Here is a 25,704-nt window from a genome sequence, read left to right on the forward strand (position 1 = left end):
CTGCGCATGCCAGATGAGCGCACTACCGCTTGAGGCACATCCCCAGCCCAGGAATTCTTTACTCTTTGCTTAAGTCATCGACTCATGGAGCTGCAGAACTGAAAACCACCTTTGGGATTATAATTCTGCAAAGGTAGGGACTGCATTTGTTTAGCTCAACAGGGAAACCCTTGCACTCAGCACATTGCTTTGCATAAAAGTGCTCAGAGTTTACAGACTTGTGGGGAGACAAACAGGTAAAGGAACAGATATGGAGCACTGTGGGTAGTGCTGTGTGAGGCAGGGGTGGGCATAAGTACCACAGAAGTCCGGAAAAGGGGCCCTTCAAAGGCCTGGGGAAATCAGGGAGTCTTCATGAAGAAGGCAACATCTAAGGTGCACAGCTGAGGTAGCACAGAAGGTAGAGGGACTCTCAGTACACAGATAATAGTGCATGCAAATGCCTGGAGGCAGGATTTCTCTCCTCATTAAGTACCTACTGGATAACAGGATCTGTACAAGATTATTCTGTTAGGGAAGGCGATCTTAATCTGGAGACCATGAAGATACGTTGATACCTCAGGAAGCTTCCAACTCCATGAGTACAGGAGATGACATCCCCATTCCTGGCTTTTCTTTATTTTTAGGTACTGAGGATTTGAGGGACAACTCAGCTCCTTTTATTTTGAGATAGGGTCTCATTAAGTTGTCCAAGCTTGTGATCCTCTTACCACAGCCTCCTGAATTCCTGGGATTACAGGTGTGTGTCACTCTGCCCAGTTCATTTCTGGCTTTTTGGGAGGAGGGCAGAAAGGGTCCAGGAATTGAACTCAGGGGCACCCAACCATTGAGCCACATCCCCACCTATATTTTTAAAGACAGGGTCTCACTGAGTTGCCTAGCACCTCACTTTTGCTGAGGCTGTCTTTGAACTCGCAATCCTCTTGCCTCAGCCTCCTGCAACTGGGATTACAGGCATGTGCCACCGTTGAGTGGCCATTCCTGGCTTCTTGCAGGTGAATTGTTGTTCCAATGTCTGCTCCTGTGTAAGGCCCAACCACATCTCCCAGGCCCAGTGTGGACAGGAAGGATGATGTTCCTACAGGGCTGAATGCTTGTGGTTCTACTTCTCAGAGCACAGCATGAGCCAGAGCTGGCCCTGTGTCGGCACCACACATCAAACACATGTGCATCTCCTCACCTTAGTGTCAGACCTGGGGAGCAACTGCAGACCACTGCCCCGGTTGCCAATGATGTCATTTTCGACGACGACAGTGCTGTCGCCCTTAGTGATGATGCCATGGCCTCTGTTGTCATATATACCATTGCCCCGAAGTTCCACCTTGCACTGGGCCTCCACCTTGACCCCACTCTGGCGGTTACAGGAAATGCTGTTGTTGGCCACACGGGTGAGTTGGCCACTCTGGGCCACAGTGATACCTCTGTCCCCATTGGCGTGGATCACATTGGTGATGACTTGCAGAGCCTCGCTGCTCTGGACATAGAGTCCTGAAGCTGCAGGCAGAGGGGGAGAAAGCAGGTCAGGCCCAACAATACCCGTCAAGAAAGCCTTCCCTGAACTGGATGCGTCAGGAGAGAGATGGGGAAGAGGCAGTGACTCAGAGCTGGCCTCGGTCTCATCTTCTCAGTGAGGAGAGACAGCAGGAGGAAACCCAGGAATATCAGAAAAACTCTCCCTGCTGAAGCAAGCCCTCGTGAAAGGCAACCAGGGACACAGGCTAGGAGAAGACTCTTTGGCGCCCCTGGTAAGCTCTCAACCCAATCTTGAATGCCTCCTACAACAGCATCCTACCACTGTTTGTACCTCCTGTGACAAGGACCTCACTACCTCCTCAAGGCTGCCCATGCCACCTCCAGACAACTCTACCTGCTAGAAAGGCATTTTCTTTCCCATACTGAACTGGAATCTGCCTCTGTATTATTTTGGGACATTTTCTTCATCAGGGACATTCTATAATTTTTGAGTAGAAAAATTTGTCAAGCTAAATAATATGGGTCTAAAAAAGGTGTTAGATATTTTGGAAAGGAAAAATGGAGCTTGGGGACGGTATGCCCAGAGACACTGTATACATGTAGGACAAAGCCCAGAGCCAGCAGTAGAGCCCCTGTCTTGTCAGGGACAGAGAGCATGGCGCCAGACCTGGTGTGGGGAGGAGTCTGTGGCATTACATCTGCCCTCTGATGCAGCAAGAGAGCGGGGGTGGCAGGGTGGGGAGGGTGTGGGGAACAATGATTGGGACCCATGGAAGCAGCTGAGCTGTGAGCCTGTGAGTTTGAACCTCTCAGGGGCATCTGCCTGGAGGTTCTCCTGGCTTGGTTGAGAAGAGCAAAAATAAGTTGTGAATTATGTGGCTTTGCCTGTCTTGACGGACAGCATGACCGCATGGAGGAAACCCTGAGTGAGAGGGGACAGAACTCATTTCCCAGAAAGGTGGGCTGGGGCTGCTTGCTGGCTGTTGCTCTCCTTGTCCTCTGTGACTTCCAGATGAAAGCCAGGGATGGAGTCCTTCCCCACTGGCACCCATCAGTGATTCTTGCCCTATAAACATGTCATTGGGGATGGGAGGAGAGCAAAATTCCAAGGAGAGGATGGACAGATGTGTTCACAGTGTTCAGAAGTTCAAGGTGACTTGGGATGTCTGAATGGGAGAAGGAATTTCAGGCAAGAGGGAAGCTTGTAGGGTAGGAGGTAAAAATGTGGCAGAGAGAAGTAGCTGATGAGGTCACACTGGGACCAGTCTGCGGAGGGTCCTTAAGAGAGTGAGTTCTGCAGCTGGGGCTGGGGGCACACTCACCTCCGTTGTGATTAATACTGTTGGACTCCACAAGGGCTATGGTGAGGGGCCGCCGCAGTGGATCGTCCTCCTTCTCCAGCTCTGTCTCCCAGAGGATGGCATCCCCGTCCTCGCTGAAGTTCTCTTGGGCCCCATGGCCTCCAGGGAACTCACTGGAGCCATCCTTCTGGCTAAAAACTGCCACTCCATATAGGCCATTATAGCTCACATGGTTGCTGGTGACGTGGGGCAGGCTGGATGACATCATCCACACACCACAGCCCTTGTTAGCTGGGACAGGGAGAAGAGCTGGTTACTGATACCCAGCAACAGGTGACCCAGCACCGTGTCTCCCCAAAAGGGACGCAGAAAGGCAGCAGCCTGGAATAAGTCACTTTAGCACCCGAGGCTGTTGGCTTCTCCTTCATACAAGAGGGAGGATAATGACCAGGTCAATCTCAAGCCAGGGTCATTCCATCAGGTATAAAAGTGCGGTTAAGCCTCACCGCCAGATCAGGAACAGTGGCAGTGCCAAGCCCTCCCTGTACGGAGGGAGTAGCCCCAGTTTGAATCCCAGCCTTGCCACATCCTAGCTGTGTGACCTTGAGAAAGTTACCAAATCTCTGTGCCTCAGTTTCCTCCTAACTGTACCTTTAGAAGGCAGGCAGGATTAAATGTGATAATACATAGAAAGGAGCCAGCAGAGAGGTGGTCTGAATAAATACTATCTGAAATTATTACTAGAGAGAGAGTCCAGAAAGATTAAGGCCTTGCCCAAAGCCACAGAGTGAGGAAGAATAATTCTCTCTCTGATTATCCTGTTTTCCCATTATATTTTCAATTTTCTGGAGCAACAGGAGAGTTAGATGTGTTGGAGCTTAAATAGGCAGCCTCTTGGCATAAGCCAGCTCTTGCTTTTGCTATTTCACGTAGGGAAAAGCCTCTGCTCTGCTGACCTAGTGGGCTCAGGGTGGATTATGGGTCATTTATAATAGATACTCTTCATTCTGCGAGGCCTGAGGCAGTTCTTGTTCCTCAGATGAGGCCTCTGAGGCCCAGGGAAGTTGGTGACTTTCTCAGGACCTGTAGGCTGGAGATGGAATGTGGCTTCCTGTCTCTTTGGAGGGGCTGGACCCCAGAGCCAACCCCTGGGAACATGCTCCTCACCATAGATAGTATTTCCTTCTATTAGTCCTTTGCCTTCGTCGCCTACGACCACACCATCTGAGTAGCCAAAGCAGATGAGGTTACTCCTGAGGACAGGGATCCCTCCGCGGCGGATGTCCACACCTCCCCACTGATTCTCACGGATGACATTTTCTATGAAAAGAGGTATAAAGAAAGTTAAAACCCAAAGGTCACCTGCAGTGCTGGCAACGAGGACTCACACAGCTAAGAGAAAGGGCACCCCAGACCAGGGTGTCAGCAATCCACACCCCAGAGTTTGTCCATTGCTGCTTCAGGACCTTGTCTGCTTTCCCCAAGGGCAAGGTTTGTGTGTGTGCACTCTCATAGCCCCCACCCACTGTGCCCAGTGGCCTTGAGACCCATGAGTAAGAGCAAGCTGGCTTCCGAACCCCAGAAGTGGAATCCGGCCATTCCTGCTCAGCTTCAGCTCGACTGACTAGATCCTTCTCCTCTCTTCCCAGGAGCTATCCCCTCCTCCAGGAGTGGATTAAGAGGTCCCAAGTCAGAAGAGTGGTCCTGTACATGGCTTCTCCAGCAGGGCAGACTCGCAGCCTCCTGGGACTAGGATGCAAGGGCTCTGAAATCCTGAGTGACTGGCCCTGTTCCGTTTCTGTGTCCCCATCTCATGTCTCTCCCCCTTGCTTGCCACACTCCAGTCCTGCAAGTGATCTCTGCTCAGGCGTGCCAAATCTGTTCCCCGGGGTGACCTTGTATGGGGAGGTTTTTTTTCCCTGGCTCTTTACCATCTTCTGGGTTCTAACTGATGTTTTACCATCTCAGAAAGGCCTGCCCTGACCACACAATTGAGCAACACTTTTATCATACCTATAAAGCCCTTATCACCCCAGGCCAGTTTTATTTGTATATGTATGCTTAAACTATTCACTTGCTTTCCCCTCTAAAATGTCAGGAACTGAGGGCAGGGACAGCATCTATTTAATTCACTGCTGTATCTCCAGCTCCTAGAACAGGGCCTGCACAGTGAGTGCTCATTAAGTGGTGGATGAATGGCAGCTGGATGCAGTCAGGGAATTCCCTGGGCCAAGATCCCAGGCATGACTCACTCTGTGCTGAGCCTCCATCCACGCATCCTGCAGACTTGATCCTGGCCTTGGGGAATATGCTGCCTAACATAAGAGATGGACAAAACAAAGCTCTAAGAAATTAAATAAATGTCCTACAGAGGAGGCATCCTGGGTGCAGTGAGTATCTGTGTCTAAGAGGAGGTCAGGGAAGCCTTTCCTGAGAAGGGATGCTGGAGCTGAGACCTAAAGGATGAGCAGGTGTTGGCCAGACAGATTTCCAGAGTAGGTGGAAGCCCACAGGACATCTGACACTGGTGCTTCTGGAATGACTGTGAGGTACCCATTGAGCTACTGTCAGCTCTGGGCCTGGCAGAGAGCAGACACTCCCTCCGTGCTGTGCCACGCCCATCTCATGAGAAGCCTGGCCAGCATGAAGCCCATGACCCTGCGAGCTTGCATGGAGTGGTGTAAGGTCCTGAAGCTGGTGGGGATGATACCAGGGGACAGTGCCTTGGCTGTCCATTGTCTCTGCTAGCCATGGCTTCAGACAGTTCCCATTCCATACCTGTGATGAGGCCTTTGCCATTCTCGTTCACCGCTATGCCAGCTGCACGGCCCTTGAAGATGTGGTTCCCGCTGAAATGGAAGGCAAGTAAGACAAAGTGTAAGGCCAGGGTACCGACATCTGCTTCAAGACAATGCCTTCTTTGGTGGATTTCCCAATGGTTCAAGTTCAAAGGGGCATAAAGCAGCTCCTGAAGTCCTATAAGCCATGAATTTAGAAACCTTTGGTTGTCCCTGGGATAGCCTGACCAAAAACTCAGCCCATGACTATATAATGGAAGCACAATGATATCCAGTTCTTTGTGGTTCCTCTTTACTGTCATCTACATATAAACAATTTTAAATAGATGTCACCGTGCTGCATGGACCACAGGTAAAGTCTTGCTGGCATGAAGAATCCATAGGAGGCTGTGCTAAGCTAGTTTGGGGGTATAGGTCATTATCTCTCAATGGCAAAAAAGATGCTATGGCCTGCCTCATCCTGGCCATTTCAGGGATCTCAAACTTCATTCTGTGTCCTTGCCCAGAGTCCTGCTTCCTATTACAAAGAAACCAAAAGGGAAAAAGCACAATATATTCTCTCAAGGTGCCTTCATTTTTTAAAAACCCATGACATTGGTCTCATCATGATATTCTTCACTCAAAACTCTGCAACAGTTCCCCAGCACCATTGCACTATGAGCACAGGTTACTTTAGTAAGTTGAGCATGGTGGCACACACCTGTAATCCCAGTGATTTGGGAGGTGGAGGCAGGAGGATCACAGGTTCAAAGCTACCTCAGCAACTTAGCAAGACCCTGTCTCTAAATAAAACATTAAAAAGGACTGAGGATGTGGCTCAGTGGTTAAGCACCCCTAGATTCAATCCCTAGTACTAAATAAATAAATACATAAATAAATAAAATAAAAGTTAGTTTAATAAGTGCCTTTAACAGAAAAAAAATTATCTGCCTCATAGTAATAGGAATGGATAAAAATTTTGGAATATCAAAAAAATGGAGAGTTCTGGGGCTAGGGATGTGGCTCAAGTGGTAGCGCGCTCGCCTGGCATGTGTGCGGCCCAGGTTCGATCCTCAGCACCATATACCAACAAAGTTGTTGTGTCCGCCGAGAACTAAAAAATAAATATTAAAAATTCTCTCTCTCTCTCTCTCTCTCTCTCTCTCTCTCCTCTCTCACTCTCTCTTTTAAAAAAAAATGGAGAGTTCTGAAACCTTCCGAGTGATAAATATCAAAGCCATGCAACACCTATAATGGAATAATGCTGGGGTAAAACACCTCAGATTATACCTGCTACACATTATTGCCAGATATTTTATTAAAGTGAAGACATAACCATGTGACTCTTTTGCTCAAAAACCTTTAAACATTCCCCATTATCTTGCCAGAAGCAATTTCCCCTTCCTCAGCCAGGACCCTTCCTGTCTGGCTCAAGCCTTTCTCTCCACCATTCCTTCACTGGTGGCATGACAGACAGACTGCTGCCCAGCTATAAAAGGTCATGCTGCCATGACCCCTGGGCCCAAATTTCTTGGGACAGTCCCAATTCAATATATTCTGGTGTTTTCAAGTCACAATGGACTGTCTGCCCACCCTTGGATCTGTGTTCTGCTGCCTCTTGCTCATGCTTTCCCTTTGCTAGGAATGCCCACCCCCAGCTCCACAGGGGGTGGGCATTCCTAGCAAAAGTCAACTATTTCAAAGTCAACTCTAGGGTCACCTCCAATGGGAAGCTTTCCCATATCCTCTAGTCAAAACTATTCTTTCCTTCTCTTGATTCCACTCTGTTGCCATCTTCTCCATACTATAACAGGAATGGCAGATACAGGGCCCCAATCCTAATACCTCTTTTCCCACCTGTAGCTCACATCACTAATGGATTCTAGCATGTTCTCATATGAGGCCAGATGTAGCCGTAGAATCTTAACACTGAGGCACCCGAGGTAGCCTCTATCAAGCGAGCAGAGTTGGCATGTGAGTGGAAATCTCTGTGCTATTCTCATCTTACACTGTATTTCTGCACATGCATGTCCTCCAGATTAGAGTAAGTGCCTAGTGAGCAGGGTCCACCCCTTGTTTACCTTTATTATCCCTTGTTAGAAGGGCTCAGTAATGTTTGCTGAATAGAATGCCTACACCCAGTTAACTGCAAGGAAGCCAGAAGCACAAGAGCAATCATGTTATTGGGGTGGGATATGAGCAAAGTCTCTTCTTTATTTGCATCTGTACAGTTATTGTAGTGAACAAAAAAGGTTTTCAATTGGAGGAAAAAAAGGGAGTAGGGAAACAGAAAAGAGGGAGACTGTGGACTGGCCAGACAGTGCCACTTACCTCACGATTGGGTTTCCGTGATACAGGATATAATGCCAGCTTCCTTATTTGAAAAGATTTGGTTGTTCCTGATGACGCCTTTCCCATTGCCAAGGACAACAATGCCGGAGCGAAGGCCGTGGTGGATCTGGTTACACTGCAGGTGAAAATGAGACATCAGAGAAGATAGGTCAGACCTGTAGCAAGAAGCTGTGTGCTCAATCACTGCCCCCCGACTGCCCAGGATGAACATGGTGGAGAAAAGGTCACCAACGATCCTTATCACATGGCAAAAGGATGGGACCATGCTGCTGCCCCGCTGTTCCTGCACAGGTGCATGTATGGAAACATCGAGGGAGACTGTGGGGGGGGGGATTCTCCCCCCAGCCTCTTGGATACAGTTTCACTGGTATTTATTGCTGAGGTCTCTTGGGTTCCATTTGCAAGGCAGGCCACGGAAAGTTTCTGAGCCTCTCCAGAGTCAGGGTACCACAATTGTCCACTCAGGCCTCATCTCCCATGGCCAGGAAGCCCATGTCTCAGGGAAGGGGAGTGCCCAGGGTCAATAGAATGTTAGCTCAGAGCAGTCCAGAGGGACTATATCCAGAGAGGGACAGGAGCCATTTGGTTTTGGTCCTCATGTCTCATTCAGGAGAAGGCCTGTGGAAGGACACAAATGCTGGGGGAATCAGCTGTCCTGTGAGGGTCACAGGAAGTATTTGAGCTTCAGGACACTTAAAAGATATATATTTCTGATACTTTGTGTAAAAGGAGAAACAGGCCAGGATTTTATAGTACATTTGTGATAGAGCTAGATCTGAAACCTAGTTTTTCTGTCTTCCAGTCCAGTTAGTTGCTTTTGTAGAGGCTTAATATATATATTTTTAAATATGTATTTTTTTATTTGTAGGTGGACACAATACCTTTATTTTATTTTTATGTGGTGCTAAGGCTCAAACCCAGTGCCCCATGTGTTCTAGGCAAGTGCTCTACCACTGAGCCCCAGCCCAAGACTTAATATTTTTTACATTACAAAAAAATTACAAAAACATTGTCTCACCTTATTTCCTGAAATACAATCTCATTCTGCTCCTGCCCTTATACTGGGGATTGAATCAAGGGGCACTTTACCACTGAGCCACCTCCCCAGCCTTGTTTGGTTTTTATTTGAGACAGGGTCTTGCTAAGGTGCTGAGGGTCTCACTAAGTTGCTGAGGCTGACCTTGAACTTGGGATCCTCCTGAGTCACTGGGATCACAGGCATGTGCCACCTTGTTGGCTTAATCCCACCCTTAAAGGCTAAGTAAATCTCTTCCAAAATGATTTTATGGAGACAATAATGGAGTTTGCTTTAAAGCATTTCATGCTGCAAGCTTTCTTTACTATCACTTACTTTCCTGACACCTCCCCCCCCACACCTGGTGCTCGGGATGGAACTTAGGGCCTGCAAGGCAAGCATTCTACCACTGAGCTACACCCTCAGTCTTACTTTCCTGATTTCTGAAGGGTTTGGCAGACCCCCAGAGGCAACCACTATCTGAGAGAAGTCCCTTGAAAGCTGACAAGCTCAGAGAGTGAGGCATATGCAACAAACAGTATATCCACCCTCATCCCCACTCACAAAGCAAGGACTGAAACATGCTGTTCTGTTCTCTTCCCCCTCCACCTGCTAAGGTGATCTACCCCTTTTCCCTCTGCCTATAGGAAAGAGAACTCCTCTGATCTCTGGCAACAGTGATAGTAAGTTCCCAGGCCAAGGCAGTGCATCAGCCACCTGCTGTGTGACAGGAACAAAGCAAGTGGAGTGGTGGACAGAGGATGCTGGCTAGTGTGTCTTTTTAAAAATAGTTAGGAATTTTCCTTTCTCTATGCTGTCATTGCCAGTCTAGATATAGTGGGCTAAGAACATCAACTGAGTCAGATTGCCTGGATTCAAATCCCAGCTGTCACTGGTTATGTGGCTGGGCAAGATCCTTTTGCTCTTTGTGGCCAGTGTCTTCACTTGTAAAATGGGGATAATGCTATGTCTACTTTCCAAGGCTACACAAGGATTAAAGGAGAATTAAGTAAATATCTCCACAGTGCTTAGAAAAGTATCTGGCATACAATAAACTTTACACTTAAGGTTAGCTATTACTTTTCCAAGTGCACAATTTCTGGAAATCTGTCTCTCAGGAATGCCAGACTGAAAAGGGGGCTGGTTTCTTAGATCACTGGTCAGAAATTCTAAGATTTTTAAGTGGTTTTCACATTGGTATAAAATCAAACTCAATATGTCCTCACAACATCCATGAAACAAATCATTTTCTGAACTATATATCTTACATGCCCTCTTGATTTTATAGAAAAGAAAGAAACTAACGAGGGAGTCTTTTGGGGAGCTTGTTTTTAAATCCAAGTGTCTTTTGGAGCAGACTCTGTGTATGTATTCTTCTTTTTCTTTTGAGTACTGGATATCGAACCCAGAAGGACTTTACCAAAGAGTCACATTTCCAGCCCTTTTTTTATTTTGAGAAAGGGTCTCACAAAGTTGCTGAGGCTGGTCTCAAACTTGTGATCCTTCTGCCTCAACCTCCAGGGTCAGTGGGATTACAGTCATGTCCCACGGAGCTGGCTTTTGTGTCTGTATTCTTAAACTCCAAAGCTACCCATAACCTATCAGGGCTGTTGGGAGGGCCCTGTGGAATTTCCCTGTCCATCCCATGCTCTTCACTGATGGGGAAAGGGCAGGAAGCAACTTGTCCAAAGCCATTATAATGTATGGAAAGACAAAAAGAAGCGGAGTCACAGGACACACAGAGAGGAGCAGAAACTACCTGCAAACAGGAAGCATGTAAATTCAAGACGGCAACACTGATTTAAATATCCTCAGAAAAGATTTCTGAAATCCTTGAGAGCCAGCCTGAACAGGAGAGGAAGACAGAGGAAAGTACCAGGATGAGCGGGTTGGACTTCTTCCGAATGTCCACGCCAGCCTCTGCGTTGTGGTAGATGTTGTTGCCCGCGATCAGGCCTCCGCCTTCCAGGCGAAGAAAGATGCCTGAAGCTCGGCAGCGGTAAATGTCGTTCCTGAGCATGACGATCTAAGCAGAAGAGAGAAAGCCATTTACTCTCCTATCACAGGGAATTTGTTAGAGATCACACACCTCAAGTCTTTTTCTTCCCAGCTGGTCCCCAAGGGTGTCTACTGTTAACCACAGGTGAGAGGAGCGCCTCCCTCCGCACCCGTCCTCCCACTGTGAGCTCCCAGGACACCTGCCTGCCTTGGCATTGCCCTGTGGGCTCTTTACCCAACACCTTCACATTGCGGCTTTACAAACTTGGACTGATGCTTGGCTCCAGGGCTAAGCTGCAAGACTGGATGATGGGATGCAAACGATGCTTACAGAAGACAGGATTCGGGATCTTCAGGCTTTATGCACTAAGGTTGCACAAAGACTTCCCAGGGGTCCAGGGGCACAGCTGCTTTTAATGGAATCAAGTTCTAGATCTATAACTGCTATCTGTACCTTTCCAAGTATTCACCTGTCTGAGCCAGCACCAAATAAGATACCACAGATTCTCCTGGACCACCTTCCCTTCCACTTTATGAAATGGTGGCTGATTCTCAATTGAAAAACAAACCAACAAACAAATTACTTAAAAAAAAGAAGAAGAAGAAGTCTACTCGTGCCTAACTTGAACTGATCTTGGTGTACTAGCTGGTATGGAAAAACCACTGAGACTCCAAACTAAGGGACAAATAGAAATACTGGTATAAGAAAGCGTCCTTTAAAGGAGGTACCAAGCTTATTTAGAGGATGTGTTTTCAATTATATTTTCTTCTTATATTTAGTAAGTATATGTGATTTTAAACAACTGTATATTAACACAGTACATTATGATAAATTGTGTACTACTATTAAACAATATAATATATTAGGATAAATTTTGGGAGGAGTATAATGGAAGTCCAATTCCAAGGAGGTCTTAGATTCTTCTTATGATGGAAAAAGCTGCTCCTACACTTACAAGACAATAAGATAGTATGCACAAACATAATAACCTTTCTGGAACTCATCAGAGAGCTGACGGTGCAGGACAACCAGTGCCATACAGTCTGGTAAGAATTCTGCTGACATTCTTAATGAATTGTTCAAGGCTAAGTGTGAGCTAGGTAAAGAGCATAGAAACTGGTGGTAGCTGCACCTATTTACTTCTCCATGGATCTCCCTGGGTGCTCATGGAGAAAGACTGGGGGCAGGACAGCAGGAGACAACCTTTTTGGAAGTTCAGGTTTGGGGGAAAAGATAGCCGACTCTGAGAAAGGCCCCAGGCCCCTCCTGGACTCTTCCCTAACTTTCCTATAACACAAGCCTTAAGTAGCTGGAATCTGGGATAAGAGCAGCAAACCCTGTGGCACCCAGTGAACAGCTTCACCTTTGGGGGCAGTGGGAGGAACCCATCTTGTGTCAGTGCCTCTGAGAGAGCACCCTTTATGCTGGGGGTGAGGTAGGGTCACTGACAAAGTCCTTTCCAAGACCTGTGGACATAGCACCTGCCCAGACTAAGGATGAACCAGGATAATAAAGAAAATCTGTCACCATGCTGGCAGGTTCACTTGTGCAGAGTGACATATATCAGCAGCCTACTGAAGCAGGGAGGATGAGAGCAAGGAGAGGCCTTTGTGGAGCAGGTGCAAAGGGAAGATTCAGGACAGACAGAACCAGCACAAGGTTGAGATAGAGGAAACTGAAGCCCATGGGACACTGAGGATAATCCAGATGACATCATCCAATTCCCTAAGAGATTGATCCCAAAAGAGCAAGCAAAAGCATTTCCAAACATCAACACAATTTGCCTTGGTCTCTGCTGGCCTATTATAGACACCTGACTTCCAACTACAAATTCCAACCCGCAGGAAGGAGAACATCACAGTCGGTGCTGCTTTTCATCTTGAAACCTCAAGTGACTGGGCTCCTTCTGCCAGCCTTCACCCTGCTGGGATGCTCTAGAGTCAAATGGGCTGAATGCAGCACAGAGACAGGCTCAGTAAGCCCCACACTCCCACACAGCTCCCTGCGTCTATCATGCCGCTTAGCATGCCACTGAACCTGATGCTGGGTACGCATGAAACATTGTGGGCCTTTTTTCTTTAAGTTAAAAACCCCTGAATGTGGCTAGGCACAATGGCGCATGCCTGTGATCCCAGTGGGGCTTGGGAGGCTGAGGCAGGAGGATTGCAAGTTCAAAGCCAGCCTAAGCAAAAGTGAGACCACATTTCTAAATAAAATACAAAGTAGGGCTGGGAATGTAGCTCAGTGGTCGAGTGCCCCTGAGTTAAATCTCTGGTACCAAAAAAAAAAAAAGAAAGAAAAGAAAAAAAAAACACTCCCAAAACAAAACAAAAAAACACTGAATATATATATATATTTTCAGGTGAAAAATACTAGAGCTTCATCAGGAATTTCTGGCCACACAACTCTTGCTAAAAGTCCCATGGAGGCAGTTGTTCAAGAGGGCTACAACTAAGGCTGTGTAACTTTTTGTCTGTCCATGTGGATATCTCCAGTGATGGCCTGCACAAAGCCAAGTCCCTACATGCTGCCAGCATGTCAGTGCACATCTTTCTCCAAAGCTCCAGACCCAGGCAAGATGGCATATCTGCCAGATGTCACAAGTGCTGCAAACTCAAGGTACCCCAAACCAAGCTCATGTTCTTCAAGCTCCAGCCATTGCCTCAGCTGCTTGGGCCACAAATCCAGGCCTCGTGCTCTTGTCTATTCCCTGCCCAGGTCCTCCTTTCCTAGGCTGCCCTGTCCCCTCCTGTCTATCTCTGGACCACAGTCATCAACTGCTTCTCATGGACCTCCTTGCCTCCAGCCTTGTTCCCCCAGTTAGACCTCTAAGAGGTTCATGGAAGAAGTGTTTAGAAGGCAGATCTGTATATAGTTCTCCTCTGCTTAAAATCTCTCAGCAGGCTCCCAGCAAACCTCAAGGTCAACTCCAATCTTGTTGGCAAGACCTTGACTAGACTCCAGTTGACCAGTTTCCTTCCTTGGCAACTCTTGCCAACCTCATCTCCAGTTCTGGCCTGCTGAGCGACTTGTAGCTCCTTACTTCTGGGCCTTTATACATTAACTTGGTGCCACACAGCTTCACCCTGCTAACTCTTACTCCTCCTGAATAGCATGGGCCAGGCACTGTTCCTTGAGGAAACTTTTCATGGTTCCTTGAGGCTGGACCAGATGCTCCCCTTTCAGGTCTCTTGTGCCACCCATGGCAGCTCTGTCATTAAACCTCTCACACTGGACTGTCAACATCTTTTTAAAAAAATCATTTATTGAGCACTGGCTATATACCAGCTACATGGCTGAGCATTTTACATGTGACCTACAATAATTATCCTTGCTATGCCTTGGAGATAAGTAGTATCATTAATCCAAGAGACTTTAGTGGCAGATCACAGGCATATTCTTAATAACTATGCAAGGAGGAAAGCCCTCCCTGAGGGCTTGAACCAGAACCTTTCATCATGGTGTCTAGAGCAAAACCATCTTTTTTTTTTTTTTTTTAAATACATGTCTAGGGATTGAACCCAGGGGCACTCTACCACTGCACTATACCCCAGCCCTTTTTTATTTCTTTGAGATAGAGTCTAAGTTGTTGAGGGTCTTGCTACGTTGTGAGGCTGGCCTGGAATTTGTGATCCTCCTGCCTCAGCCTCCTGAATCACTAAGATTTCAGAAGTGTGTCAACATGCCTGGCCACTCTTCCTTTTTTTAAAAAATATTTTTATTGGTTGTTGATGGATTTTTGTTTATTTATTTGTATGTAGTGCTGAGAATCGAACCCAGTGTGTCACACATGCTAGGCAAGCACTCTACCACTGAGCTACAACCGCAGCCCCCAACATCTTTCCTTTTTTATTTTATCATTTTCTTTTCTGTTTATAGTACACTTTTATGTTATGCTTTCTGGGTAATATCACCTTAAATCCTCTTTGGAAGTGGGCTGGGTAATATACTACTAAAATGCAATTGCTATTAACCATTCTAGAAACCTGCAAGATCCATGTTTGACATTTGTACAGTGCCCTTTAGTTTACTGAGGACAATTTCTAATACTATGGCAACTGGATCCTCAACCTTAGTGAGAGAAACAAAGTAGGAATGCTTACTTCTCCTGTACAGAAGCAAAGGTAATGTGCACAGTGAATAACAGAGATGTGATACTCAAACCTAGGTGCTGGGCCATGCCTTCTGCAAGGCCTGTCTTGCACCTGCTCCTCAGAGGGGACCTCTCTCCTTACTTTCATCCTTTCCCTGCAGAAAGAAAGAAGCCTTTCCTGTCACCAATCGTGTATGAGATTTTTAGGCTGTCATGAAGCATCCAAAGTGCCTGCAAATGTAAGGTGCTGCTGGCAGCAATGGCTGGTGGTTTGCTCTTAGCATCAACTCCAGTGTCTTGTCAGGGCTTTCCAGGCCCTGGGTGGGGTGGCTCCTTTTTGCCTGAGTCTTTTCAACCTGTCCCTGATGCGTGGGTGAAGTCAGTCTCACACCCAGGACCCCCAGCACAAGATGTTTCTGCTACTGGAATGTCCCACTCTGTACCTCCTTTTCATCACACATGTCCCATTTGCCCCAGAACCTTCACTCACCCTGCTCAGCATAGACATCTCCTCTGGGAAGCCTTCTCAACTACCCTGCTCGAGTTTTCACGGAACGCTGTGATCATTTCTTCCTGAATTCTCTCTTACCTTGCTTCTTCTATTAGGACTTGGGCAACAGGTTTGAGAAGCTGTGTGATATAGTGAATGGAGGCAGAAGACCTGGGTGCTAGTCTCAGATCTGCCTCAAACTTACTGTGTGACCCTGGGCAAGACACCTTCCCTCTCTTGGCCTATTTCCTTTTCTGTGAAATGGGAAAACTTTCTGTCCTGTCCAAATCAGATGATGGACACAAAGTCCTGTGTGTGTTAATAAGATTTAGAAAAGATTATCTTTAAAATGCAAAGTAGCCCCTCACACCCTTCCTACACAAAACTGCAGGAGCCCGCTCAGCTATCAATAGTCATGTTTCTGGTGACCCAGTAAGGCTCATGTCTACACTCAGCACCTTGCTATTATGTATACACCGCACTGCGTAAGTCAAGTTCCGGAAGATGTTTCCTTCCATTTTGGCTCGGCCGTAGGAGCAGACAAAGACACCTCCCTTCCCGTCCCGGAACAGGCACTTGCGGATGAGGCAGCCCTGCACGGAGCTGGCCAGGGCCATGGCCTCCTTGTCCTTCTGCAGCTCCTGCTGCAGTGAGTGCAGCACCAGGCAGCTAGGCAGCTGAATGGATGCTCCTGGCAGTGGTGGGCCCAGAAAGGAGCCGCCCAGAACGGGGCGCGGGCCTTGCACTTGGTAGGAGAGTCTGTAAGTGAGCTGGTCCTCATCCTCATCCTCACCGCTGGGACTCAGGCCTCCATCGCTGCTGTCTGGCGTCTGGGCCACCCTTTCCCCATCGCTGCCCACCTCTGCCTCCTGGGAGCCAGCCTTGGAATCTGGCTTTGGGGAGCTAGAGGCTGGGCTGGTCGGGCTCTGGCTGCCTTCGATGACAATGTCACAGGTCCTTGGGCTCCAGGCCTGGTCCCGGCTCTCTAGATCCAGGGACATTAAAAAGTCAGAATCCTCTGTGGGGAGCAAGCTGGGAGAGGACTTGATAAGCCCCAGTAAATACTTGTAGGCCCAGTTCTTATCTGCTGATGGGTGACCTTCAACCGTCACAGAGTTGTTTTCGCTGCCCACAAATTCACAGTTTTCCAGAACACACAGGGGCACGTTGTGCAGGAAGACATGGGTGTTTTTGAAGGTGCAAAACTTCACTTGGCAGGTGCCTGGGCCATGAACCTGAATGTGCCCATTCTCAAAGTTGCAGTTGTCAAACTGGACATGACCTGATGTGGTCTGGAGAATGAAAAGGAGAAACCGGTTGTAAGAGGGCTAAGCTTTGCTTTGGTGGTCAGCTCTCCAGGTGCTCTTTAAGAAGAGTAGAGTAAGGAGAGGCCACGTGTTCCATCAGTCATCTCCCCTTCCCTACCAGGGCCTGAGCTGGGGAACTGCTCTGCACCAGACAGGAAGAAAAACTGGGAGCTGCCTGCACTAGTTCCCCTCTGATCCCAAGGAAGGGGGACAGGAGTGGATGATGGCAGAAAAGCTCTCACTTTGCATCATGGCCTTCCTACATGTCTTCAGTGGATTCTCCTAATACTTGTGAAATGCTTAGTGAGAATTCCTCCCTCCCTTCCCTTCCCTTTCTTTTGTAGTGAAAGTTGGAAGGAGGGTAAAAGCTGTATCTGGAGATGTTGGGTGAGATGGAATTGACACGTTAATAAGGGAGATAAAGGGGCTGGGGATGTGGCTCAAGCGGTAGCGCGCTCGCCTGGCATGCGTGTGGCCCGGGTTCGATCCTCAGCACCACATACCAACAAAGATGTTGTGTCCGCCGAGAACTAAAAAATAAATATTAAAAATTAAAAAAAAATAAGGGAGATAAAGCAGGAGAGAGAGGGTCACTCTGTAGAGGATCCAAAATGGTCAGAAGAGCCTTTTTTTTTTTTTTTGAGAAAAAGGTTTATTGCTTTGCTATCAAAGGAGAAACACAAGGGATTCCTGTCCCAAAGGCTGTGATTCTGCCCACACCAGGAATGGGGGGCTTATAAAGAGGTAATTCAAAGGCTACATTCTACCATTCTACCGTGTTCTCTGTTGGAGTTGTAATTCACTTGTTAATTTGGGAGACAGTCATTTCTGAGATCTTCTGATACCATCTCCAAAGTCTGGATTACTTGTTCCTATGGTGGGTGTGTACTCAGGGACAGATAATTCTGCCTAGGATGGGGAAGAAAGGTAATCCTGTTCCCCCTGAGATTAGGGAAAGGGAGAGATTAGAGCTCAGGAGAGCTTTGAAAAAAAAATTTGGGGGGTAGGAGGTGGCACTGTGATTTGAACACAGGGTCTCACACATAAGCAAGTATCCTACCACTAAGCTATACCCTGGTCCTTAGAGGTTTGAATTTTTATAAATATAGGCATTAGCTGGGAACTGAGCAAAACTTTATTAATCCTCCAAAAGGCAGGGGAGTCCCTGATCAGTGACTGGGTTATATGAAGAATGTGTCAAATCATAGGCATTTATCCAGGTCTCATGCTCTCCTTTCATTCCTGCCCTCTCTTGGGCCTGCAGGCAGGTGCCCTTCACCTGACCCTTCTGCCCTGTTGAACATCTGAACTCAAGGCCTCATGGAACACTGATCACTGGTGGAGGAGAGCAGGCAGGAGGGTTGAGCCCTACCTGAGCTGAGACAGGTGGTGGGAAAGGGTGAGTCTGTGCGGTGACTGATGGGGGCACAGCAAGACTGCAGATGGCTTCTCTAGAGAGAGGACCAGGTATGCCACCAGAGCCAGGAAGTCCTGAGCAGTGGTTAAGAGCACAGGCTCTGGAGGGTTGACCATGCAGGACAGCTCCTGGCTCTGCCTTTCTCAAGCATGAACATAGGGCAAATGACTTCACCTCTTTAAGCCTCAGTTACCTTGTCTGCAGCCCAGGGCTTATTAGTTAATAAAGCATAAAGCACAGTGCCAGGTGCAAAGCTGGGAATAAAAGTTACTATTATTGTCTGGAGTCAGGAACACAAGGAACAGAGAGCCCTCAGGAGTCTGGGGTGGGGAGGGGAAGCCCTGAACCCACAGCATAATTCATCTGGGCCTCTTGGCTCCAGGCCTGACTGAGAGGCAAGCTTGGCAAGACCCAGTTGCTTTATATTTCTGGGGGTGGGGGGACCTGTTTCTGGATCTCAAATACTATCAGATGCCATAAAATGAAGGAGGGGGTGTCTCATGATTCCATTTAACAGTCCAGCCACACCTATCCCTTGAACAATCTTTAAAATTCTCTAGCAGTGGCTTTCCTTGAAAGCTTGTCCCAGAGCTGAAGTCCCCTTAACCTCTCCAAGTCCTTCCTTACAGCTAACTTATTTTTTTCTAGCTGCAATTTAAGTCCATCTTGTCTTCCTTGATCCTTTCTAAGGATAAAGGCCAGTGCTCTGGAGATGCAGAGCCACTGCTAGGGTCCTCGGGATTCACTACAAACTGCTGAGAATCGTCCTGGTCTTTGCATTTTTTAGGAAAGGCCATTTCAGGCCACTGTGCCTCTTTTATGCAAAATACTATCATGGACTGAGCACTAATACACGCCAAGCACTAAGCCAAATGGTGGGCCACCCAGAGGCCCAAGGCCAGGCTCTTTCCCTTGAAGGCCTATGGCTACACTGCTGAGGGGGAAGCAGAGACTGAAATTAACATGTTCTTCAAATAATTTATATATTATGAAAATGAGGGGTTGGAATATTGTTTCTAGACAATGTCCCCTTTCCATGTCTGTGGACCAGCACACGGGAAACATATCAGACCTCAGAGGACTGTGTGTATAGGAATAACTATTGAACTCTCAATTCTAACAATTCTAACAGTCCTTTTAAAACATTCTACAATCAAAAAAGCAGGATTTTAAGCTTTCAAGGAATCCAACATGATGTGATTTTATAAGTGCTTATATCAGGAGGCCCAAATTTGAGCTCTAACCTCACTAACTAACCACCTGAGAAAGTTACTTAGCATCTTTAACCTCTAGTACCCTTCATCTACAAAACGGGGACACCACATCTACTCTATCTGCCACAGTGTTTGTTGAGGGGATCAAGTGAGGCCATGGATGGAAAGTCACCTAGATTATAAATACGGGTTTTGGATCCTAGCTGTCCCTACTGTGACCCTGGGTATATCACTGAATCTTGTTGAGCCTCAACTTCCTTATCTATAAAATCAGATGTCACTACCCATCCTATCAGACTATAGGGAAAGTAAGTGAGATCATGGCTGTAAAGCCCATACTGAGTGCACATCAAGTGCTTCCTAAATGGCTGGTGGTATAATGACCATTACAAATGCAAGAGACAAGCTACTAATGGTAGTAATAGGGGAAATATAATTTTTACCAAATAGGTACATAATCCAAATATTGCAGAAGGTAGGCAAGATATAAGCTGTAGACTGTTGTGCCAGGAACTACCAACGCCTTCATACATGTTTGCTCTAAACACATCTGTGTGTTCATGGAAGGAATGTGTTGGAATAACATTTCCTGATCCCTTCTCCAGTCACCCTTGAGAAGTAGCCACTCCTGGTAAAAGCCTGACTTTCCTTGACCTGCATGGGGCAGGGTGTTCATGTGTTGAGATTTTCTGCCCCTGCATGACCTTCTCTCTGGCTCATCCGCTGCCATGAACAGCTAGCTAATGAGTTCTCTGCTTCCTCTCACCACGTTACAGCCTGGCTTGCCCACCAGACTACTCAACCAGTAGCTCCAGAGAATCTAGTTGGAAAGGGAACAGCAGTTTTGACCCCAAAGCCAAGGCTCATTTTCTAATATAGCTTTGATGGGGATAAAACTGTGCTCATTTCTCAATGGGTTCAGACCTCAGAGGACTGTGTGTATAGGAATAGCTATTGAACTCTCGATTCCAACAAAAATTGAGAAGAGGCCATGATCCTGGGTTCAGGGCTGGATGACATCTACTGGATGTGACACCCACCTTATACATGATGGGTGAGAACCAAGCTGGCATGAAGATGAGGTTGCACAGGCGTGTGGTTGAGCAGTGCTGATCAATGCTGGCTAGCAGGGCCACCTCACCCAACTTGCCATGGCCTACAATCTCCACAGGCACCTTCAGGATGATTTCACCTTGCTCTTCGTACACACCTGGAAACAGCACAATTCGGTCATACAGGCTGGCCATGGCCAAGGCGCTGCCCAGACTGTCAAACTCATGGCCTGGCCCGACACTTAGGGTACGTCGTTCCCTCCTCCTGCGGAATAGAGAAAAGCAGACAGAGGACTCCAAGTCCAGGGCGTTCTTGGTCCATGTCTTGGAGGCAAGGTAATGCTGCTTGAAGGCCTCCCGCCAAGACTCGGGCTCCACGTCAGGCTGGTTGGGCCAGTTGGGATGGCGGCACTCTGTACAGCCTAGGCACAGCTGCCGCCAGCGAGTACTGTCAAGACTGAGGATCAGTTCATACCAGGCCCTGCACACCAGGCTGCAGCGGCCCAGATCAGGAAGGTGCAAGTAGGCTAAGATCATGCGCCACAGCTCCAGGGGCAGGCCTCCAGCCTCCATGGTCACCTGGAGAAAGACACAAAAGAGAAAAGGCTTTTGTCTACCCTGTTTACCTTTCCCCTTCGTAACATACCCCACATCTCCCTAGGGATGAGTGAGTGAACAAGGCCCAGCCAGTCAAAGGACCCTATTCCTGCGATCAGAATCCTTCTCTGACCAAGTGTTAGAAGGAAGACTCTTTTCTCGGGCTGGGGATGTGGCTCAAGTGGTAGTGTGCTCGCCTGGCATGCGTGCGGCCCGGGTTCGATCCTCAGCACCACATACAAAGATGTTGTGTCCGCCGATAACTAAAAAATAAATATTAAAATTTTTTTAAAAAGACTCTTTTCTCTTTGGTCAGACACTTTAAAGCTATGATTCCAGAACTGCTGGCAGCTAGGTACCCCTCTCCATGGAGAAAACCTTGTGGAATGAGAGCGAAGCAGAAAAGAATAGAGATGGAGGATGAAAAGTGAAAATGAGTATGAAAAAAGGTGAATACACTTGTATGTGTCTGGTGGTGCGGAGTATAGATTCCTAAAGATGCCCTCACATCTACGGTTCTTCCTTCAATCTAGTGAGGGGCTCCAGTGGCCTTCCATAAATCCCCTTTATGCAAAAACTAGTTTGATTTGGGTTTCTGTGACTTGTAACTGAAAGGGTTTGGATTCATAAAGAGGGAACCTACCTTTGGCTCTGATGGTCCTATGGGAGTGGATCCCTTAGGTTTCCTGGAAAGAGATCACTATCTCTTCATTACTAGTAGGAAGAAGAATGGAGTCAGTCTGTCTCTCCTCATTCCCAGATCAAATCACTGCTACTGTTTTCATGTGGGGCAGCCCCTGGAAAGCCTGCGTGGGTTTTGGTCCTGGCTCAGTCTCTGGTTACTGATGTAATACTAATGTCCTAAACATTTAGTAGGCTGGCTGCCCAGCCATCTGCCTCCTTGCTTTGGAAAATATCCTTACTCTGGAAAATATCCTTCTCTCTTACTGATTTATACCACACAGTTACAGAGGCTTCCTGAAGATGTGTGTATAGAAAAATGATACCCCAACTCCTAAGCTGCAACTGATTGGCTGCAATTGATCCAAATGGCTCTTCGAGACCCCCAAGAGAATATGAGGTGCTATTCTAAAATCAGGGTAGTTTCCTTCCTGAGTGATGGGAAATGGACGCCTTCTTTCCTAAGCTATAAACTCAGGAATAGGCTGAGCTTGGTGGCGCACACTTGTGTAATCCCAGAGACTCAGGAGGCTGAAGGCAGAAGGATTGCGAGTTCCAGGCCAGCTCTGGCAACTTAGTGAGACCTTGTTAAGACAATCCCCAATTCTGCCAAAAGTAATAAATACACAATATTTAAATAAATACAAACTCACTCAGAGACAGTTGCTGGTGATCATTTTTCCCTGAGATGGGAGGCAGAAGTGGGTCTATAATGAGAGAAGAATGAATCAGAGACACAGAAAAAAGCCGAGAAAAGAGCAGAAGCTTCCCGTTTCTCTGGGGCAGGCCTCGCCTCAGTCCTCTCCCCAGAGCTCAGCTTTATCCTTGCCCTTTGAATGCCATCGGGTCTCTTTGCTCTTATAATAGATTCTCCTTTTGGCAAAGCTGACCTCATTGAATTTCTGTTCTTGAACCTCAAGCCCTCTTGTTTATTTTTATTTTCTTTGTGGTGCTAGGGATCACACTTGGCCTGACATGCTAGGCAAGCACTCTATCTCTGAGCCACACCCCAGGTCCCTCTCACTTATGTGTCAACTTGCCTATCTGAAAACCAAAAGGGTGGAGGAGATAGATGACCTAGAGAACTTGCTAGCCTGTCTCTACACAACTGGAAATAAGAACTAGAACAGGGCAGGCTCCACGACTGACCTTCTGTCAAACGGCTTTCCTCCCCAGGGCCCTGCTTTTCCTCTCAGTTTTCTGAAAATGGTGCTCATACTTATCAGGTCTCTAACTCCAATAAGGTTAGAAGCACAAACGTGTGATCACATCTGGAAGAAATGCTCAGCTTCCTCAAGCCTGGTGTGGCTTGAACTCTACAGGTTAGTACTAGAGCCTGGGCACGGAGGCTCCTCTGTCATGGTCACTTTTTACCAGGTCCTCAGCAGCACTGGAGAAAAGCTGGGCTTTGGACTGTTACACTTCATAGAGAAAGATCATTCCCCTAGATAAACACCACTTTACTCATGGTGGTTCTGTGATATTGATATCTCCTGTCCCTCACTTCTTTCTTTAGCTGTATTGTCTTGGTCATTTTAAGAGAAAAACATTCTTTTATCCATTTCTGCATCAATTCTGTAGCTGAGTGATCATATCCATCTCCTTAGCTTCCACTACCACTGTACATGTATGACTACAAAATCTGAATTTCCAACCCCAGATGTCTCTTTCGAGTTCCTTAGGGGAATGCACAATTTCCTTTTGGGCATTTCTACTTGGCTATTCCAGAGATTAAAAACAAATAAATAAATAAAATACAAGGGAAAAAAAATCAACGTTATGTCCAAAACTGAACTCTGACTTCCATGTTGGGTTATGACAAAATAGTTGGAACTGGAGTCCCCCTCTGCCATAAACAATTATAAAGCTGGATAAAATATATGAGGCAACTGAATATATACTCAGGCACTGGGCAATGAGCTGCTCAGGACCATGATTTTTGAGAAAAAGAGAAGGTGGGAGGTGAGTGCCACAAAGGCCTTTTTATCCAGGGCACTTTCTTACTGTGGTGGGGAGAGATGGAGGCCGAGCAGAGTGGTGGTCTCACTGAGCGGCAGATTTGAGTTCTGAGCTGCTGAAGAGGCTGGTGTTTGCAAGGCAAGGTACCAGACCAGAGAGAACAGCACAGCCGGGCTGCACATGTGCAGGCCAAGACTGCATGAGCCCTAGTGGAGACAGCCTGCTATGGGGTTGAGAACCCAAAGGTGAACCTTAGAGATCATGCAGAGCTGGGAGACAATGGAATTCTAGCCCAGACAATGTGGAGAATTCATTTCGAGTCTCAGGAAGAATTGACCATATTCTAATTCAAATCTGAAGAATAAAAGCAGGCCTGCTGGGGATGTAGCTCAGTGGCAGAGCACTTGCCTGGCATGGATGAGGTCCTGAGTTCAATCCTTAGCACTGCCAAACCAACCAACCAACAAATGTGCAAAACCAACCAACAAATGGATACAATGACAACAAATATAATTACTCCTTCTCCTATCAAGACAACAGCAACAAAAACTATTAAAAAAAAAGTCAGCCTGACATATTAAAAGGTTCTGCCATTGATTTCACCATCTGTAGAATGAAACTGAATGAACACTCTTTGAAAAAAAGAGAAGAAAATCTAGACACCTTCAACCCAACAGCCAGAAGATATACTTGAGTATGGTCTAGAAAAACAGAGTTCCAAGTAGAGCCACACATGTATCAGTCAACTGAGTTGGAAAAGGGTCAATGTAATTCAAGGGTGAAAAGCCTTTCAATAAAAAGCTCAATATTCACAGATAACAATTTGATATCTATATGGGAAAAAAATGAACCTTGGCACATACTTTAGACTATACAAAAACCAACTCATGATGGGTTGTAGACCTAAACATTAAAGTTTGTAAAACTTCTAGAAAAAAACATGAGAAAATAAAATTTTTAACCCCGGGTAAAGAAAAACTAATAAACCAGTCTATCAAAATTAAAATTTTCTGTTCATCAAAAAATACAATTAAGAACAAGAAAAGACAAGAGAGAAAATGGGAGCAGATATTTGCAATACACATATGGGACAAAGGGCTTGTATCCAGAATGTTAAGAAATCGCGCACTCAGTAACCAAAAAGTTCGATTAAAAAATAGGCAAAAGATCTGAACAAAAGTTTCACAAAAGAAAAATAAGCAGCCAATAAATTCATGAAGTTAAAAAGCATAGTATTCACTGTAGGTTGAGCATCCCTTATGCGAAATGCTTGGGGCCAGAAATGGTTCAGATTTTGGAATAGTTGCATACACTAATGAAGTATCTTGGAGATGGGCTCCAAGTTTAAACATGAATTTATTTATGTTTCATGTCTTAGAATCTGAAAATAATTTATGTAATATTTTAAGTAATTTTATGCATGAAACAAAGTTTTGTGTTCTGGAATTTGACTTGTGGCATCATGTTAGCATTCAAAATTTTGGATTTTTAGATTGGGGAGCTCAGACTGTAAAACCATAATGAAATGCCACTTTGTATGCACTAAAATGGCTAAAATTAAAAGTACCCAAAGCATCGAATTAGCATAGATGTGAAGCAGCCAGACAGACCTCTCCAACATCACTAGTAGGAGTATAAATTACTAGCATCAATTCAGAAAACTAGCACTTTCTTCTACAGTTAAAGGAATTCCATTCCTAGATATTTACACACAAAAAATTAAAGCACATATATCCAAAAAAATCCCATCCAAGAATGCTTACAGCAGCTTCAATTACAATAATAAAACAAACAAATAAAAAAAACTGGAAACAACCCAAATGTCCACCAACATAATCCTGGATAAATAAATTGTGATGTATTCATGACAATACTATTCAGTGATAAAAAGGAATGAACTACCGATGTAGGCAATAACGTGGATGGTGTCAAAAACACATCAGGAGCAAAAAAAAAAAAAAAAAAAAAAAAAGCCAT

At 46.4% G+C, this 25,704-nt stretch overlaps 1 protein-coding gene across 1 annotated transcript in view; it reads right to left on the reverse strand.

Moving 5' to 3' along the window:
- Window positions 1-25,704, reverse strand: part of Fbxo10 (F-box protein 10) — a 65,445-nt gene that overhangs the window by 12,833 nt on the left and 26,908 nt on the right. The window contains 9 exon segments of the mRNA XM_078047834.1: window positions 1,181-1,494; window positions 2,796-3,065; window positions 3,942-4,094; window positions 5,553-5,623; window positions 7,883-7,916; window positions 7,919-8,018; window positions 10,795-10,944; window positions 15,959-16,792; window positions 20,479-21,069. Coding sequence (XP_077903960.1) covers window positions 1,181-1,494; window positions 2,796-3,065; window positions 3,942-4,094; window positions 5,553-5,623; window positions 7,883-7,916; window positions 7,919-8,018; window positions 10,795-10,944; window positions 15,959-16,792; window positions 20,479-21,063 — 2,511 coding nt within the window. The 5' untranslated portion in view covers window positions 21,064-21,069.

Source organism: Ictidomys tridecemlineatus, chromosome 4 (assembly GCF_052094955.1).
Source record: "Ictidomys tridecemlineatus isolate mIctTri1 chromosome 4, mIctTri1.hap1, whole genome shotgun sequence".
Taxonomy (NCBI): domain Eukaryota; kingdom Metazoa; phylum Chordata; class Mammalia; order Rodentia; family Sciuridae; genus Ictidomys; species Ictidomys tridecemlineatus.